This window comes from Molothrus aeneus, chromosome 4 (genome assembly GCF_037042795.1).
Source record: "Molothrus aeneus isolate 106 chromosome 4, BPBGC_Maene_1.0, whole genome shotgun sequence".
Taxonomy (NCBI): domain Eukaryota; kingdom Metazoa; phylum Chordata; class Aves; order Passeriformes; family Icteridae; genus Molothrus; species Molothrus aeneus.
The window spans coordinates 8,180,269-8,198,527 of NC_089649.1; the positions used below are offsets into that span (position 1 = coordinate 8,180,269).

The following is an 18,259-nucleotide window of genomic DNA, read 5'->3' on the forward strand; positions in this document are numbered from 1 at the left end:
ACGCGAGCATTTTTGTGATAGAGAAAAGCACCTTTCGAGAGCACGCAGCGAGCTGCTGGCTGCAGGCGAGGGTCGATGCAGACCTGTAGGTGGAGTTAAATATCAAAGAACCGGAGCAGAGCGCGGCAGGCAGCGCTGCGGATCCCGGCAGCGGGATGAGCCCTGCTCAGCTGTCCCATGGATTTATCCCCCAGCTCCCCGCAGGAGAGGAGGAGGTGTTCACACCAAGAACAGGCCGCGGATGACTCACCTCCCCCTGAACTAGTGCAGCTAGGAAAGGCAGAGCGCTGCGAGGCACCAAAGCCCTTCTCCAGGTCGGTAGTAGACGCTGAGCAATGAAAAGCGAAATACAGGCAGAGTACAGCAGTGCCGTGCAGGGAGAGGCGCTGTGTCCACGGGGTCGGGGCTGATCGCGGGTGTGAGGATCCATCCCTAGAGGGATTTGCAGGAATTACTGGCCCGAGGTAGCTCTTCGTGTTAGATGACAATACAGAACAAGAACCACCCGTTCTTTCTTACTGTTTCCAGTCAAGATTGCTGCTAATGGTCATTTGACCTCCCTTTCTTTAATCATATCCAGGGTACTAGCGGGGAACAAACTGCCTTTGGCACCACGTCCTTCTACACTCCCCTAGTTTTTTTTCCCATTTCTTTTCTCATTTTTCCGACTTTTCCATGCTGGAAAATACACTACCAGGTTCTTTAACTCACAGAGATAAATAAACTCTGCAATTTGCTGATCCCTTGTGAGGCTATGCTGGATTTACCCTGTCACTCTAATTGCTAAATTTACCTTTGAGACTTTAATTGCCATCTATAGATTTGTGTTTACCACAGCTGCTTGTATTTAAAGAACTCACACAAAATTAAAACTTTTGCTGCCTGCGCCGCCGCAGGGAAAAGGATGCTCCTCGGGTTTTTTGCAGACTTTTTGGGGTGGAGGAAGGATTTGGGCTTTTCGGTGGGCACCGAGGTTCCCGTGGGATGCTCCGGCATCCCGGTGATGCTGCCGGGCGCCGCGCCGGGCGGAGCGGCAGAGGGCGCTGCCGGCCCGCGGGAGGCGCTGCCAGCGCCGCATCTTCCCGGGATAACGGGACCCGCAAGTTCCCTCCAGAGCTGCCTCCCAAGTGCGAGGCGCCCGCCGCAGCCCGGTCCCCGGTTCGCGGGGCAGCCCGACCCGCTCCGCTCCGCCCGGCTCCCGGCTCGCTGCCCACTCCGGGCGGCAGCGTCCCGGGGGGCCCGCGCCCCGCTCCCGGGACCTCCCCCCGCTCCGCGCCCGTCCCGCTCCCGCCGGGGCGGCCCCTCAGGTGCGGGGGGCGGGCCGGGGCGGGGCGGCGCGGCCCGGCGGCCAATGGGCGGCCGTGGGGGGAGCCGGCCCGGCCGTCAAGAGGGCCGGGATCCATGAGCGCCGGGCAAAGTTGGGTCCGGGCGTTGGCGGATCACGGACCGGCTCGGCCGCCGTGCGCCCGGGCATGCCGGCGGGGCGGCGGGCACCGCGCGGGAGCGGCGGGCCACGGGGGCCCCGGCGGTAGCGGCTGCGGCTGCTGAGCGGCGATGAGGCGCGGCGCCCCCGGCCGCCCCTCAGCCCCGGAGCGGCGGCGGGAGGAGCGGCGGCACAGGCAGAGCGGGAGCCCGAGCGTCCCGTGAGGGCGGCGCGCCGCCTGCTCCGCTGCCGTCCGCGTCCGGAGCGCAGCGTCCGCGGGTGCCGTGAGGGGGCAGCGGGAGCGGGGCAAGCGGCGGCGCCGGGCCGCCCCCTCAGGGCGCTGCGCCCCCGGGTCGCCATGGGCCGCCCCCCCGCCGCCCGCGGGCCGCCGCTGCTGCTGTCGCTGCTGCTGCCGCTGCTGCCGCCGCTGGGGAGCGCCGCCGCCGCGGAGCCGCGCCAGGTGTTCCGGGTGCTGGAGGAGCAGCCGCCCGGCACTTGGGTGGGCACCATCGCCACCCGGCCCGGCTTCACCTACCGCCTGAGCGAGCACCACGAGCTCTTCGCCATCAACGCCACCTCGGGCGCCCTGCACACCCGCGCCACCATCGACCGCGAGAGCCTGGCCAGCGACGTGGTGGACCTGGTGGTGCTCTCCAGCCAGCCCACCTACCCCAGCGAGGTGCGCGTCCTGGTGCTCGACCTCAACGACAACGCGCCCGTCTTCCCCGACCCCTCCATCGTGGTGACTTTCAAGGAGGACACGGGCAGCGGGCGCCAGCTCATCCTGGACACTGCCACCGACGCCGACAGTGGCACCAATGGCGTGGACCACGGCTCCTATCGGATCGTGGCCGGCAACGAGGAGGGTCGCTTCCGCCTGAACATCACCCTCAACCCCAGCGGTGAGGGCGCCTTCCTGCACCTGGTTTCCCGCGGAGGGCTGGACCGGGAGGCCACCCCCACCTACCAGCTGTTGGTGCAGGTGGAGGACAAGGGCGAGCCCCGTCGGCGAGGGTACCTTCAGGTCAATGTCACCGTCCAGGATATCAATGACAACCCCCCCATCTTCAGCCAGACTCTTTACCAGGCACGAGTGCCTGAGGACGCGCCCGTCGGGGCCAGCGTTCTCCAGGTGACTGCGGCCGATGCCGATGAGGGCACCAACGCTGACATCCGCTACCGCCTCGAAGGAGGCGATGGCAGCGGGGCTGGGGACGGGGCTGGCAGCCTCCCCTTCGAGGTGGACCCCGAGAGCGGGGTGATCCGCATCCGTGAGCGCTTGGACTACGAGGTGCGGCAGCAGTACTCGCTGACGGTGCAGGCCATGGACCGCGGGGTGCCGGCGCTGAGCGGCCGGGCCGAGGCCCTCATCCGCCTGCTCGACGTCAACGACAACGAGCCCCGGGTCAAGTTCCGCTACTTCCCGGCCACCTCCCGGTTCGCCTCCGTGGATGAGAACGCGGCCCCCGGCACGGTGGTGGCCCTGCTGACGGTGAGCGATGCCGACTCTCCAGCGGCCAACGGGAACATCTCCGTGTCCATCCTGGCGGGAAACGAGCAGCGGCACTTCGAGGTGCACAGCAGCAAGGTACCCAACCTCAGCCTCATCAAGGTAGCGGCCGCGCTGGACCGGGAGCGCATCCCGGCCTATAACCTTACCGTGGCGGTGGCGGATAACTACGGGGCCCCACCGCCGCCTCCAGGCTCCCCCACGTCCGTCTTCACCCCAGAGGGAGCGGTGGCAGCTCCCGTGAGCCGCTCCTCGGTGGCCAGCCTGGTGATCTTTGTGAATGACATCAACGACCATCCCCCCGTATTCGGGCAGTCGGTGTACAGCGTGAACATCAGCGAGGACGTGCCCCCGGGCAGCTACGTGCGGGGCCTCAGCGCCACGGACCGTGACTCGGGCCTCAACGCCAACCTCAAGTACAGCATCGTCTCGGGCAACGAGCTGGGCTGGTTCTGCATCAGCGAGCACAGCGGGCTGGTCACCACGGCTGTCCCCGAGGGTGGCACTGCCACGGGCACATCCAGCTCCAGCAGGCTGGACCGGGAGACTGCTTCTCAGGTGGTGCTCAACATCAGCGCCCGTGACCAGGGTGTGCAGCCCAAGTTCTCCTACGCACAGCTGATGGTGACCGTCCTGGATGTCAATGACAACAAGCCTCGCTTCAGTCAGCCTGAGGGTTACCAGGTGTCCCTGGCTGAAAACTCCCCATCAGGAACTGAGCTGCTTGTCCTGAGTGCCACTGATGGGGACCTGGGGGACAATGGGACTGTCCGCTTCTCCCTGCAGGAAGCTGAGCCAGCACTGGCAGCAGTTGGCCCCTCCTCTGTAACCCCTCGCCAGATGTTTCGCCTGGACCCGGTTTCAGGCAAGCTCAGCACCGTCTCACAGCTGGACCGGGAGGAGCAGTCTCACTTCTCCTTGCAGGTCTTGGCCACTGATTTGGGCTCTCCTCCCCTTTCTTCTGTAGCCCGAGTTAACGTGACCATCCTGGATGTGAATGACAATAGCCCCGTGTTTTACCCCATTCAGTATTTTGCCCACATCCAAGAGAACGAGCCAGCTGGAACCTATGTGACCACCGTGTCTGCCACGGACCCCGATCTGGGCCCCAATGGGACAGTCAAGTACAGCATCTCAGCTGGAGATACCTCCAGGTTTCAGGTCCATGGGCAGACGGGGGTCATCACAACAAAAATAGCCCTGGACAGGGAGGAGAAAACTGCTTACCAGTTGCAGATTGTGGCCACTGACGGTGGCCATCTTCAGTCTCAGAACCAAGCCATCGTCACCATCACTGTCTTGGACACCCAGGACAACCCCCCTGTTTTCAGCCAGGGCACGTACAGTTTTGTTGTCTTTGAAAACGTTGCCCTGGGTTACCATGTAGGTACTGTTTTTGCTTCCACCATGGACCTCAACACCAACATCAGTTACCTCATTACCACGGGTGACCAGAGGGGCGTGTTTGCCATCAACAGGGTGACTGGGCAGATCACCACAGCCAGTATCATTGACAGGGAGGAGCAAGCATTTTACCAGCTGAAGGTGGTTGCTAGGGGTGGGGCGATAACTGGCGATGCCGTGGTCAATATAACTGTCAAAGACTTAAATGACAATTCTCCACACTTCATTCAAGTGGTGGAAAGTGTAAATGTTGTTGAGAACTGGAAAGCTGGGCATACCATATTCCAGGCCAAAGCCCTTGATCCTGATGAAGGTGTTAATGGCATGGTCCTTTACAGCCTTAAGCAAAACCCAAAGGGCTTGTTCTCAATCAATGAACAAACTGGTGCTATAAGCTTAACGGGGCCGCTTGACATAAATGCTGGGTCTTACCAGGTCGAAATCCTGGCCTCGGATATGGGGGTGCCTCAGCTGTCTTCCACCTTTATCCTGACTGTCTCTGTCCATGATGTGAATGATAACCCGCCTGTATTTGACCAGCTTTCCTATGAAATTACTATTTTGGAGTCAGAGCCTGTGAATTCCAGGTTCTTTAAAGTACAGGCTTCTGACAAAGACTCGGGAGTGAACGGTGAAATAGCTTACAGTATAATTGAAGGAAATGCTGGGGATGCCTTTGGCATATTCCCAGATGGCCAGCTGTATATAAAAAGTGAACTGGACCGTGAGCTTCAGGAAAGATATGTTTTACTGGTTGTTGCCTCTGATAGAGCAGTAGAACCACTCAATGCTACTGTGAATGTTACTGTGATTCTGGAGGATGTAAATGATAACAGGCCCCTGTTCAACAGTACCAACTATGTGTTTTATTTTGAAGAGGAACAGAGAGGTGGGTCGTACGTGGGTAAAATAAATGCTATAGATAAAGACTTTGGGCCGAACGGTGAGGTCAGGTATTCATTTGAACATATGCAGCCAGATTTTGAGCTGAACACAGTAACTGGGGAAATCAGGAGCACTCATCAGTTTGACAGAGAAGCTCTCATGAGGCAGAGGGGAGCTGCAGTATTTAGCCTTACAGTAATAGCCACAGATCAGGGGTTGCCAAAGCCTCTGAAAGATCAGGCAACTGTACAGATCTACATGAAAGACATCAATGATAACGCCCCCAAGTTTTTGAAAGATCTTTACCAAGCTACTATATCAGAATTGGCAGCAAATCTGACACAAGTGCTGCGAGTTTCTGCCTCAGATGTTGATGAAGGGGTTAATGGGTTGATTCAGTATTCTGTAATCAAGGGAAATGAAGAAAATCACTTTGTAATAGACAGCAGCACAGGCCAAGTGACCTTAGTAGGCAGACTAGATTACGAGGCTACTGCATCGTATTCCCTTGTCATCCAAGCAGTAGACTCTGGAGCCGTTCCCCTAAGTTCAACTTGCATGTTGAGCATTGATGTGTTGGATGAAAATGACAACAGCCCTTCCTTCCCTAAATCAACCCTGTTAGTGGATGTCTTGGAAAATATGAGGGTTGGTGAGCTTGTGTCGTCTGTCACTGCCACTGATTCTGATTCAGGTGACAACGCTGACCTCCACTACAGCATTACAGGGACAAACAATCATGGGACCTTTAGCATCAGTCCCAACACTGGGAGTATTTTCCTTGCCAAGAAACTGGACTTTGAGACACAATCTCTGTATAAGCTAAACATAACGGCAAAAGACCAAGGGAGGCCCCCGCGATCCTCTACCATGTCAGTGGTCATACACGTCAGGGATTTCAATGATAACCCTCCTCATTTTCCTCCGGGAGACATATTTAAGTCAATTGTTGAGAACGTTCCTGTGGGCAGCTCTGTCCTTTCTGTGACTGCTCACGATCCAGACGCGGATATTAACGGGCAGCTAACGTATGCAATCATCCAGCAGATGCCGAGGGGCAATCACTTCCGTATCGACGAGGTGAGAGGGACGATATTTACCAACGCTGAAATCGATCGGGAGTTTGCCAATCTCTTTGAGCTGACGGTCAAAGCCACCGACCAGGCCGTTCCCGTGGAGTCCAGGCGCTTTGCCCTCAAGAACGTGACCATCCTGGTGACGGATCAGAACGACAACGTGCCCGTGTTCGTGTCGCAGAACGCCCTCGCAGCCGACCCCTCGGTGGTGATCGGCTCCATCCTGACCACCATTATCGCTGCAGATCCTGACGAGGGTGCCAATGGGGAGGTGGAGTATGAGATAGTCAATGGAGACACCGAAACCTTCATCGTGGACCGCTACAGCGGAGATTTGAGAGTGGCCTCAGCCTTGGTGCCTTCTCAGCTCATCTACAACCTCATCGTTTCTGCCACCGACCTGGGCCCCGAAAGGAGAAAATCCACCACTGAGATGACTATAATTCTGCAGGGGGTTGATGGGCCTGTTTTCACTCAGCCAAAATACATCACCATCCTGAAGGAGGGCGAGCCCATCGGGACGAACGTGATCTCCCTGGAGGCGGCGAGCCCGCGGGGCGCGGAGGCGCAGGTGGAATATTACATCGTGTCTGTTCGGTGCGAGGACAGGAGCCTCGGGCGCCTCTTCACCATCGGGCGCCACACCGGCGTCATCCAGACCGCTGCCATCCTGGACAGGGAGCAAGGAGCACGGCTCTACCTGGTGGATGTTTATGCCATTGAGAAGTCGTCAGTTTTGCCCCGCACGCAGCGAGCTGAGGTAAAGGTTTATTCAGTAATTATTTGTCTTGTTATTCCTGTCTAATTCCAGGATTATGGTTGGTTTTTCACTGAAGTTGTGGTGCCAGTGTTGGGCATGAGCATGGGCTCTGAGCAGCTCATGTCATGGACGTTCTTGCCATCCCTGCCTGGCTAAGTCCCTCAGATGACAGGTCTCCTCACACACCTCCAATTTTGGCTGCTTTTCTACCTAACTCACTGATGAGTATGAAAATGGTTTTGTTTCTCTTCCTGGATGTGACAGGTGGTAAAAATGTAACATTTTAGTCGGAAACTTCCCTATCACAAAGCCATTTGCCTTGACTGAAGAGTCTTTAAAGGTTTTCTGCCTGACTAGCTTGAAAAGCAATGGGTGGAAACCAGGTTTGGAACATCATCTGTGAAGTACAAGTGTTGTATTTGCTCTGTTTTCAGTCACAGAGCTGATCATTCACACTGCTCCTGCTGTCTTCTGTGGTAATACTGAAAAGTCTGATGTGAGAATGAGTTTTGTGTTTGCTTTAAGTTGCAGCATCTCCTAGAGCTGCCTTCTGCACTTCACCATGGCCTTTGACTTGCCATTCCTGGGAATTTGGGGCTGGCACTGCTGAGTGGGCCAGCCAGGAGAGGATGGTGGTGGTGTATAGTGGTTTAACCATTTCCCTCTCTGGCTGAACATACCCCTCAGTGCTGCCCAGCCCTACAGATCCCCCAGCCACACTTCCTCCTGGAATGAAGCGTTAGTTTTGATACTGTGGTGGTTTGCAGGTTTGGGGTTTTTTTTTTGTTTGATCTTAGCAAAAGTGGTATTTCCAATTCTTACTTGACAGCTGTGGATTTTTTTCTCCTCATAGCTGCTTTGGTTGTTTCTTCTGCAGGTTAAGTATATCTGTGTGTGATGTTGCTCCCCTATACAGTGACAGATCCTCTCTGAAGTGATTGTCAGGGATTTTGAGCACTGTTCCATCTCAGAGGTGTGATCCCATCCTGCTGTGTGTGCAATGTGCTACTGATGGTGATGTTTTGACCAACAGTAGAGTACTGGAAGAAGACCTGTTTAGCAGTGCTGCTGGTTTCAGTAATTCATGCTGTTTTTATGAGAATATTCCTGATGTGCAGGGCTTTGTACCTCTGCTAACAATGTGTAAAAGATACACCTTTATAATTTTTACCTTACTATTGTGTCACATTTTGTCTCGATGGAAGTTGTTTTGAGGATCAGGCCGTTGTCATTGGGCATTTGGAGCACGACCCTTCAGCTCTGAGTTTGAGCAAAGAGTTTGTTGGCTGGGGAAGGACTCGTAGGAGACCCAGCCCTTTGGCTGCAGTATTCTTACATGTTGTAAAAGCATTTAACATGAGTATTTGCTGAGCAGGGAAGAGAACAACCATTGAGACTTCAAACAAGTTTTACATTGTTGAATGCAAACCACTTCTGAAATCACAAGCAAATGCTTTATTCTGTAAAGAACACTTAGAGGCATAATTGGGAGTTAGAATGTCCTATTACTGCTTGTATCTTTATAGCCTCTAAAATGTGCCTTCTCCCAAATGTAATTAGCTTACTGTGGTTCTTTATAAATGTATTATAAATTGTAATCAGCTTTCAGCTTTCAAAACCATAACCATATGCAGTCTTCCTCTTAACTGATGGAATTTCTCTGGAAGGCGTTTTGCTGTCCAGCACAAGAACTGCTACAGTGATATTCTGGGTGCAAGCTGACTGTCAGTGGGTGCTGGATAAGCAACACAACTTTTGTTTCATATATTTATATATTGTTTTCTATTTGATTTTGTTTGTTGGTTTTGGTTTGGTTTTTTTTTTTTTGGGGGGGGGAAACATGAGTATATTGTGTATTTTCTTTCTTCTCTAATGAAGAGTGTTGGGTTTTGTGTCTTGGTATGGTTAAAGAAAAGGGAAAACCAGTAATAGGATAGTCTTAACAATGTCTATGTGATTATTCTTCATTGCCTGCCATGCTCTCTGCCCTGATGACAGAAATCATTTTAATTGCAGTGTGGCATGTGAGAGAACCACTGAGCACGGGGAGCTGCCCAGTGCTAAACGTGCAGAGTGAGATTGGCGAGGAGAGCAGCGGGAGTAAGGAAGTTAATGGATCTTTTGTCTAATACAGACTGCAGCAGTGGGTTTGGGTGACAGGCACCTGGGGTGAAATAGAGATATTTACAGTTTTGAAACAGTGACTAGGCTTTGTCTGGCCAGCAGGCAGTATAAAAGAAGAGCAGGCTTGCGTGAAACCACTTGCTCGAGAAGTGAATTAATCCTTGTCCTTGGGAAGTGGTTTGATTTCCCCCCCCCCCCCCCCCAAATTCTGTCACTAATTTATTTACCTTCTAAAATAATACCAAATATATGGAAAAGATCCACCTAGTGCCCTAACTGAAGAAGGAAGTATCTTTTCAGTATTTCTCATCCATCCCCTGTAGGTGCTTTGTGAACAGAGTGTCCAAGGGCAGAACTTTGCAATGGCAGGACTGTGGGGAATCCTTGCTAAACCCAGAGCAGCTGACATGCCTTGAAATGGAAGGGTTCTGTTAATTTCAGTAAAGTAACAACAAAAGTTTAGGAAACAAAATGTTTGTTTACAATTTGTGGTTTATGTTTTCATCACTAGCTTTTTATCTTGTGTATGTTTCCGTGTTTGTTGTTACTATATGGAAAGAAAAGTGCTGGTGGGGTGTGTGTCAGGAAAATGCAAGTAGTGAGGTAACGCTTTCTTCAAATACCAAATATTTGAGATTCTAAGGAAAAGTCAAGTGCTTCTTCCAGTGTATTTTACAGCTAGATGATGTAATTTTGGATGGTAGTGGTTGAATCTGAAAGGTTGTTTTAAATTTTATTTTGGATTTTTTATCCTCTTTGTAATCTACAGTGACAGACCAGATGATTTGACATTGTGTGAATGTGTTTGGTCATCAGTCTCAGCTTTTCCCCCTGTTAATCATTAGGTTAATACAATCATCACTGTTGATCTCAGGTGAAAAAGAATAATGTAGGTGTCTTGAAGGGGTCCCTTCAGTTTGCCATTCCATACCTATTTTAATGTTTCCGCTGGGGAAAAAACCCTTCAGCAGCTGCTAAACTCCTTTCTCTTGGTTTTCCAACATAAATAAGTCCTCTTTTAACCTTTTGGGCAGGGCTGAGGGTTTCACCACCATGATTTTGTATTTAATATAGAAGGGCTAATGCCTGCTGGCATCCTTTGCACACCTCATGACTCCCCTCAGCCCTGCCTACCCAGACAAGCACTGCATGCTGTGGGATATTTTGGGTGCCCTGTGTTGTACCCTGCTTTGTGTCTGGCAGCAATAATAGGAACCCAGGGACAATACCTCATCTTCTGTGCTGTGTAACCAGGGATTGAGAGGAATTAGACAGGATCTGCAGTTTGTGTGTTTAACCCTTCAGTGCGTGGCTTCCTTGAAGGGAGTTGTGACCCTATGTGTATAATTTATAGGGATTTATGCATCATCTGTGCCATTTGAGAGGGGGTAACACTTTGGGAGCTGAACTCCTCACCATCTTTCATGTACTTTAAAAAGGTTCAGAGCTCCTAAGGAAGGGAGCAGAAGGGTGTACCTGAGGAAGGTGTATAAACTTGAACTGAAAGATTTAGTGGTGAATTGATTTGAAAATGGCAATACATGGAGAGGCAGATCAGTGGTCCTGTTAGTGCTTTTCACCTGGGAATGTTCATGTCCTCTCAGAAGAGGGGCATTGTCTTCATTTGCAGACAGGGTGAAATGGGACTCTGGGTTTTCTTTTTGTAGCTTCATCTTGTGAGTGCTTCATGGTTGCTGTAGGCACAGAGTTTGTGGTAATTGGGGTGGGACTGTGGACAAACCTCAACCCCAATGGGCTGCAGGTGTGAGCAGCATTGAAGGTAAGGAGTGCCCAGGGGCACTGACCAAGCACCAAAGGGAGCAGAGGGCACACAGGTGCAGGGCATCAACAGGAGGGGATCAAAGGCTGGCCTGAAGGACAAGAAGGGCAGATGCTTGCAGCCTTCTGAAGTGCTGTGGTGTTACTCTGTGTGGGCAGGCACCAGAAGCCTTCTGATGAGGAAAGGTGTTCCTGTGGATTGGAAAATGCTTAAAACCTTCTGAAATTGTGTGGTGGAACTCTGTGTGTTGTGGCTGTCTCAGCTGTGACATGTGCTGTGACAAGCAGCCATGTCCAGTTTCTGAGGCAGTGGAACATTCCAGGACTGGAGTGGGTAACCATGGCAGGGTTTGAGAAGGTTGGTGCCCTTTAGGCACTGAGAGGCGCTTTGATGTCTCCCTGGAGCCTTCTCTTCTCCAGGCTGAACAAGCCCAGGTCTCTCAGCCCATCTCCATAGCAGAAGATCCAGCCCTTGGATCATTGCTGTGACCCTTCTCTGGAGTCACTCCAGTGGGTCCATGTTCTTATGCTGGGGACCCCAGATAGGAGTGCAGAATTCCCTTTGGGTTCAAGTGGATGTTTATTCATCACAGTTCCACCCACAGGCCAGCTCAGGTGGGAGCAGAGGTCCCTCCATCCTGTTCCCATCCCACCTTCAGCCCATTCCATGGTGCTTTTTTCTGCTGCTTCCCATGAGCTGTTGGCCCTTGCCTTGCCCTGACTGCCCTGGCCTGTGGACACCACCCAGAGATCTGTTGCCAGCTCTCTGGAATTTGAAGGAAAACCCAAACTAATCTCTGAATCAAAGTAAAGGTGTTTTGCAAACAACCTAATCCTTTGTCAAGCTGTATTAATGCCCAATAAAATTCAAATCTATCTGTTCATTTACCTCTTAGGCTTTATTCCTTGTTTGAGAGAGCTCTAGTGATGAGTCATTTAGGACTTGTGGTACCTTGGTTCCCTTTTTAGAATGGTGCAAATATTGGAGTTTTGCAGCCAATTTTCTTTAAATACTGTGAGTTTTCATTCCCTTTTCATTTCAAATACTTACACAATTTAATATTAAATGCTGGGTAACAAAACCCAGTAGCACTTCCAGTTGGAAAAAATATGTTGTGTGTAACTCAGAGGAGGAATTCTGCTTGCAAAGTGATGTCTTTCCACTGAGGTGGATCAAGCAGGTGCTCAGTTGGATGCTGGTGCTGAAGCACTTTTCTTGTGGCTTGAGTGTCTGATGGCAACAGCCTGAGATTTTAATAGCAGAAAGAAGGGATTTCCTACTAATTTTCCTCTGAGAACTGGTACAGTCTTTTCCAGCCTCACGCAGTCTGACCTGTATCTTCTCCAAAACCTGTTTAATTTTTTTATACTTTTTAAACTTTTTGTCCCATTTGCAGAGGACAGGAGGGTGCTGCCTATTTTTTTTCAGATGCTGTGTATTTTTACTGAGGAGGGGCTGGGCTTAGTTTTGCCTTCTCAGCATGAGCTGTACTAGCCCAGTTACTCTCCAGGCTGGTATGTGCAACCTCAGTGGCAGCAGTGGTAGATTGAAATGTGCCTGGGCTGTGTTGGGAGAAGAATAATCCTGATGCATCCATGATTTTCCCTCCTGGGCACCTGCAGCAGGTAGAGCTGTGCCCTCCTGCTTGAGGCCGCCTGAGCCAGGAATGCTTGCAAAATCTCCTTGGCCCTTTTGCAGCGTTCTGTTTTTCCCCTGGCAGAAGCAGGGCCGGTATCTCCAGGCCATGGGACATCATGACACTGGGTGTTGCCGTGGGACGGGTTGGGTGTTTGAGGGCACACACGTGCTGGAGTGTCTCACTGAGCTGAGGGCCCTGTGTGGACATCAGCTGCAGATGACTGGAAAAAGGAATGTGGAATCTCCCAGTTGAAACAAAGAGAAAACTTTGTTTTTAGGGGTGACGGGGGTGAGCACCAGGGGTTGGTGCTTGTCTGGTCCTGCTCTGGTTTTCGGGCCGACTGTAGGGCTTCTTCTCTCGCCGCTGCTGCTGCCAGATCTGCCTGGTACGAATCGGCCCCGCCTGGGAGCGGGGCAAGATCCAGGGTGGCATGTACAGAACTGCTCGGCTCCTGGGTGGCGGAGTGTCCTGGAACAGCTGCACTGCCACCTGGCTGCTGGTCCCAGCGCTCTGGGCTGCCACATGCTCCATCCTGCGGCGCTTTGCCAGCGGGCTCTCGGGTGCCTGCGGCTCTCTGGCTCCCTGTGGGCGGCCGCGCTTCAGGGCCCGCTTTTGGCAGGGGAAGCTGCGGCCGCGGCTGCTGCTGCTGACCAGCCCCATGGCCTGGGTCAGCCCCATGGCCTGGGACAGCCTTGGCACCTCCTTAGTGGTGGTGCTGGGGCTGGGGCGGCTGATCGCAGCACGCAGCAGGGGCACACGGTTGAGCCGGATGGGTTTTCCCATCTGGCTGCCCGAGTCTTGGGCCCGCTGTCTCCATGAGCGGCGGTGGGTCTGCTCCAGCCTGGGCTGTACGGAGAGGCGGCCGCTTCTCTTTGTGTCTGCCTCTGCCCGGTGACACAGAGTGCATTGGGGAGAGAGAGAGAGAGAGAGGGGAGGTGGTGTGAGCACCTCACAGCACTCGGGAAATGTCCCTGCAGCATTGTCCCCAAGGCCCTGCTGGGTTGCCTTAAGGGCCTGGAAGTGCCAGAGGCCACAGCCCAGCCTGGCCCGTCAGAGGAGGGCCTCCACTCTGGGCTGATTCTGCAGAGCTCCTGCTTCCCCTTTCTGCTGCTCTTGGCTGCTGCCCCTCTGCCAGCCATGGGGAGCTGTGGGGAGGGAGACTTGGCTCTCACCTCGCTCCTTCCCAGGAGGACGCTTCTCAGCAGCTCTCTGCTGCGCCATCGTGGGTATGGAGGAATGCCTGTTGTATGTGTGCCGCAGCACTGCAGGCCTTTATCCTCCTGACAAAATGTACCGATCTTTCCTTGAGTCAAGAGAAACGCCTATGAACTGCCTCAGAGGCACCAAAACTGGCTCAGTAGCCTTGGGCAAGCTCCTTCTCAGCGATCCACTCCTCAACTGCAAGGTGTGTTGATGCACCACAACCTATGTACCTCAGGCCTGGGTGGTGATGTCACTCCAGTCCCTCTGGTGTCACAATCAGGAATCTCTGCGGGCTCCATTCCCCTCCCTTAGGGAAGGTGTCCTTGTGGGCGCTGGCAGGGACTCTGTCCATGTCAGGCACGGCTGTAGTGGAAGAGCAGAAATGGGAACAGGTCCATCAGCAGATGGATGGGTTGAGTAGGCCTAGGTCTTAGTACAGGTCATCAGTGATGATTGGTCCCCCCATAAAACCCAGTGGAACTTGTCAGGTCTGAGGCCTTTGCTTATTTGTAGGCCTCTCATGTTAAGGGAATTCGATGTTGGGCCTGTATCGCTGAATTTTCTCAAACAATTGTCCAGTTAGACCAAGTTGAAAAGTAGCTCTTTTACTGTGGTGTGTTTAGGAAGGGACACAGATGTTTCCTAAAAATCAGTCATTCCTAACTGTCATTATCAAAGAATTGTGGTTGTTGATTAGCTTAAATGTACAAAAGAACATGAAACTGAAGTCAAAGCAGGTTTTTACTTATACTCTAATTCAGAGCCCTTTGGTTAAAAAGAAGCTTTGAGTTCAGTGCTCTTTGCATCTGACATAATTCCAAAAATTGGAAACAATGTTTTGGTCAATCTTTTGTTATTTTTTTAACAATTTAATATGTGTCAAAAACTCCTGAGGATCACTGCATTTGCCTATGGGGTGTTTTTAGTTTTCAATGTTTTCTTATTCCCAGGTCAGTTTGTTGCTGTTGCTGGGGTTTTTTGGTGGGTTTTTTGGTTGTTTGGTTTTTTTTGTTTGTTTGTTTTTGTTTTTTTTTTTTCAATGATATCTTATCGCATATATCCGTTCACTTGTTCCTTATTGGTAGAAAGGGATTGGTTGGAATCAAGGGGAGGTTACCCATTTCAGAGTTCCCACCTCTTTAAAGTCTTTCAAACCAGGACAACTTGTTTGTAGCTCTGGGCAATGCTGAAGCTCAAAAGCTAATCTATGATTAATAACCACAAGTAATTAGGGTAACACTGGAGTTTAGGCCTTTCCCCATGTGTGTTCATGGTTACAATACTGGATTCCAGAAAGATAGTAGGTGGCAAATAAGATGATGCATCTTGGTTTGGACAGTAGATGGGAGTTATAAGAAAACTTTTAATCCATAATGCTGTAGAACAGATCCTTTTGTGTGCAAATGTTCCAGGGCCAAATTTTTGCTTTGTTAAAAGTCACAAAACTTTTGAATTCTTTATGACTGAAGGGCTTCCTAAAGGCCAAAAGAAGTGTGGTAAAAGGGTATTGAAAAGAAAAATCCTGAGAGCACAAGGAGCAAAGTGATATGGGAAGATGGCAGGATTTTGGCAGAGCAGTGGTAGGCACACAGTTTGTGGGAATTGGGGTGGGGCTGTGGCCAAGCCTCACCCCTCATTGGCTACAGCTGTGCAGAACAGGTGAGCAGCATTGAAGGTAAGGAGTGCCCAGGGGCACTGAGCAAGCACCAAAGGGAGCAGAGGGCACACAGGTGCAGGGCATCAACAGGAGGGAACAAAAGGCTGGGCTGAAGGACAAGAAGGGTAGATACCTGCAGCCTTCTGAAGTGTTGTGGTGTTACTCTGTGTGGTCTGAAGCCTTCTGGAATTGTCTGGTGATACTCTGTGTATTGTGGCTGTCTCAGCTGTGACAGATTGACATTGTTGGGCATCTTGGACCTCCAAGCTGGGATGTGTTTTTTCCTTATTCAGGTAAGATGTGGGGATTTCAGACAATGCTTGGTTAAAATCTGGACCTTAATGAAGAGAGGCAGAGTGAATGGCCCTGGCCTGCTGGAAAGACAATCACAGGAGGGTTTGCCTTGACTCAGCAGGAACTGCAGCCCTTGCCATAAACCTAGGGTTGCACGGTGTGAGGAGCTGCTGTGGAGCTTTTTGTCCCAGCCCAGGCTGTGTCCTGTGGCTGAGCTAGCTCTGTGTCACTCCTGCAGCCTGGAGCTGGGTTCTGCTCCAGGGCTGTGGTGTCATTCACCATCCCACTGAGAGAGGAACAGGGGTGGCCTGGTGGGGCCAGACACTGAAGGTGCTGCTTCTCCAGCCCAGCTGGCTAATGCAAGGCTTTAAATTTAGTAAGGGAATTAGAAACCCACTTCAGAGAAGTCTTATCTGGCATGTCTCATATTTACCAGCGCAAATCAGAACAATGGGGTTCTCCTTGTATTCATGCTATTTATAAATTGGTTCGTTCTTTAACGATACATGGCACATCAATTGTTGCCTGAAAAAGGAAACTGCTTATGAAATGTTAGAGTAAACAATGAAAATCTGCTGCCTTGTCCCAGCTCCAAAGACACTTTTTTTTTTCTCTTCCTAAAACTGATATTGCTGGTTCTAAGAAATGTGTAATTATTTAAGTTACTGCTGTCATTTGCATGATCTGAAAAAGGATCTCTAAGCTGTCCTTGAACTAGAGTGGGAGATGAATGTTCCTTATGTGGAAAACAATTCAAAACCAATTTGTGTGTTTTGGTTCAAAGTTGGCTCTTTTTTCATCCTTTCTAATTTCTTTAATGAATCTGTCTTGCTACATGTTCTTAATATCTAGAATTTCTCATTTCTTTGCTATTTTAGCAGCCTTTGGGCATTTTTGCATGTGAGGTCACCTAATAATTTTTATGTTAAAAATCACTAGACTTCTAAAAACAACATTCTTTATTATGGAAAATAGTATTTTTCATGTGTCTCTAGTGCAAACACTAGAAATTATAGCCAAAAAAACAGGGCAAAGTTTTCATGTGCTTATTTTTGCTAAGTGTTAAATTCTTCATACGAATCTCCAAATGGTTCTTGGGTCCTATAGATGTTAATAAGTGAGTCCTTTTCCATGTAAAATGATATCCCCAGGGCTGAGGGAGTGCAGTGTTCTTTCCGTGTTAGGTGAAGCAATGAGTGGCTGCCCATTTGCTCCAGAAGTTGGTCTCCAAAGCTTGCTTTGCCCTTTTGGTATCCCCAGTTCTCACCTGTGTTTTTACTGGGGCAGGGCTGTGTTGGTGGTGGTGTCTGGGACCTTTGCTGTTGTTCTTGTGCTGACTCTTGTGCAGTTTCTCTGAGGCTGCACCTCACCAAAGGATGCTCATTCCCTTTTGACCAGCAGCAGTTTCCATGTTCTGAGTCTCTCCAAGTTTTAGTTGCCCCTCCTCACCCCTCCAGGAGCAAGGTGTCCATTTAATTTATATCAAAGCAAGCCCCTGGCATGACATAGTTCTGCTGGTACAGTTTGTTTTAACTGTGTCTAGACTAGGGAGCAGCACTGCTGGTAACTCAGTTTGGTTTCTTACTCTGTGGAGACAAGCCCTAGCACACTCCTGTCCCAGTTAAAAAAAGGAATTTATGGGGACTGAAATTGAAGTGAAACAAAGAGTTTTCCTCACATGTCCCCCAAGTCTGGAAAAGCAGTGCTAGATCAGAGTGGTGCATCAGTGCCATACTGATTTGTTTCAGTGAATTTATAGCCTGACTGGGCTTTGCCAAGAATAATAGCAGATACGTTAGAGAAACTGTGTCTTTGTTTTACTGAGACGTTTCTCTCTATTCTAATAAATCTTATTTTTAATTAGACCCTCAGTCTAGACTGTCAGGCAGGTTTGTTTTTACAGTGCTCTATTTTTGTTTACTTCCTCACAGGGAAAACATTCCAAAAGGACAGTAGAACAGATGGAAACTGATAGCCATGATCACACTGTAAAAATACATCGAGCTGCATTAGTTAATGCAAAAGAATTTCAAAGGGCCTGTTATGAAGTGGTAATTTATGTGCCAACAGCTATGCAGAAAGTAATGGAAACAAGAGTTTGCCTCAGCATTTTGTGTCTGTAGCCATCACACATGCATGCTGATGGTAGGTAGGCTGTGGCTTGTGTTGACACAGTCTCACTAAGTGATCTTGGCCTTAAATAAGGGTGCAAGGGTTCTGCTGCAATTAATGCAGCCATCCAGGGCTACAGACAGAAAGGCACTCAGCAGCTCTGAGGCTCAGACAGGTGGAAGGAGCTTTGGGGGCTCCTTTTGGAGAAGAGCATCTTGTTGCAGTTCATCACCTTCCCGCCCTCTACGCTCTGTCCCAAGGGTGGCATCATCCCATGGGCAAGTTTGGGTTCCCTGCAGTGCCCCTGTGAGGATAATATGACTCCCAAGAGCTCTGTGAAGCTGGTTTGGATTCTCTAATAGAGCTGAAACGCGAAGACAGGGTTTTCTCAT

The 18,259-nt window shown here is 50.9% G+C and overlaps 1 protein-coding gene across 1 annotated transcript in view; it reads left to right on the forward strand.

The window, feature by feature from the left end:
* Nucleotides 1-1,781: 1,781 nt before the first annotated feature.
* The window catches only part of FAT4 (FAT atypical cadherin 4), a 127,450-nt gene continuing 110,972 nt past the window's right edge, over nucleotides 1,782-18,259 (forward strand). Inside the window, exon 1 of the mRNA XM_066548874.1 lies at nucleotides 1,782-7,058. Within this exon, the coding sequence (XP_066404971.1) occupies nucleotides 1,782-7,058 (5,277 nt within the window). The remainder of the gene's footprint in view (nucleotides 7,059-18,259) is intronic.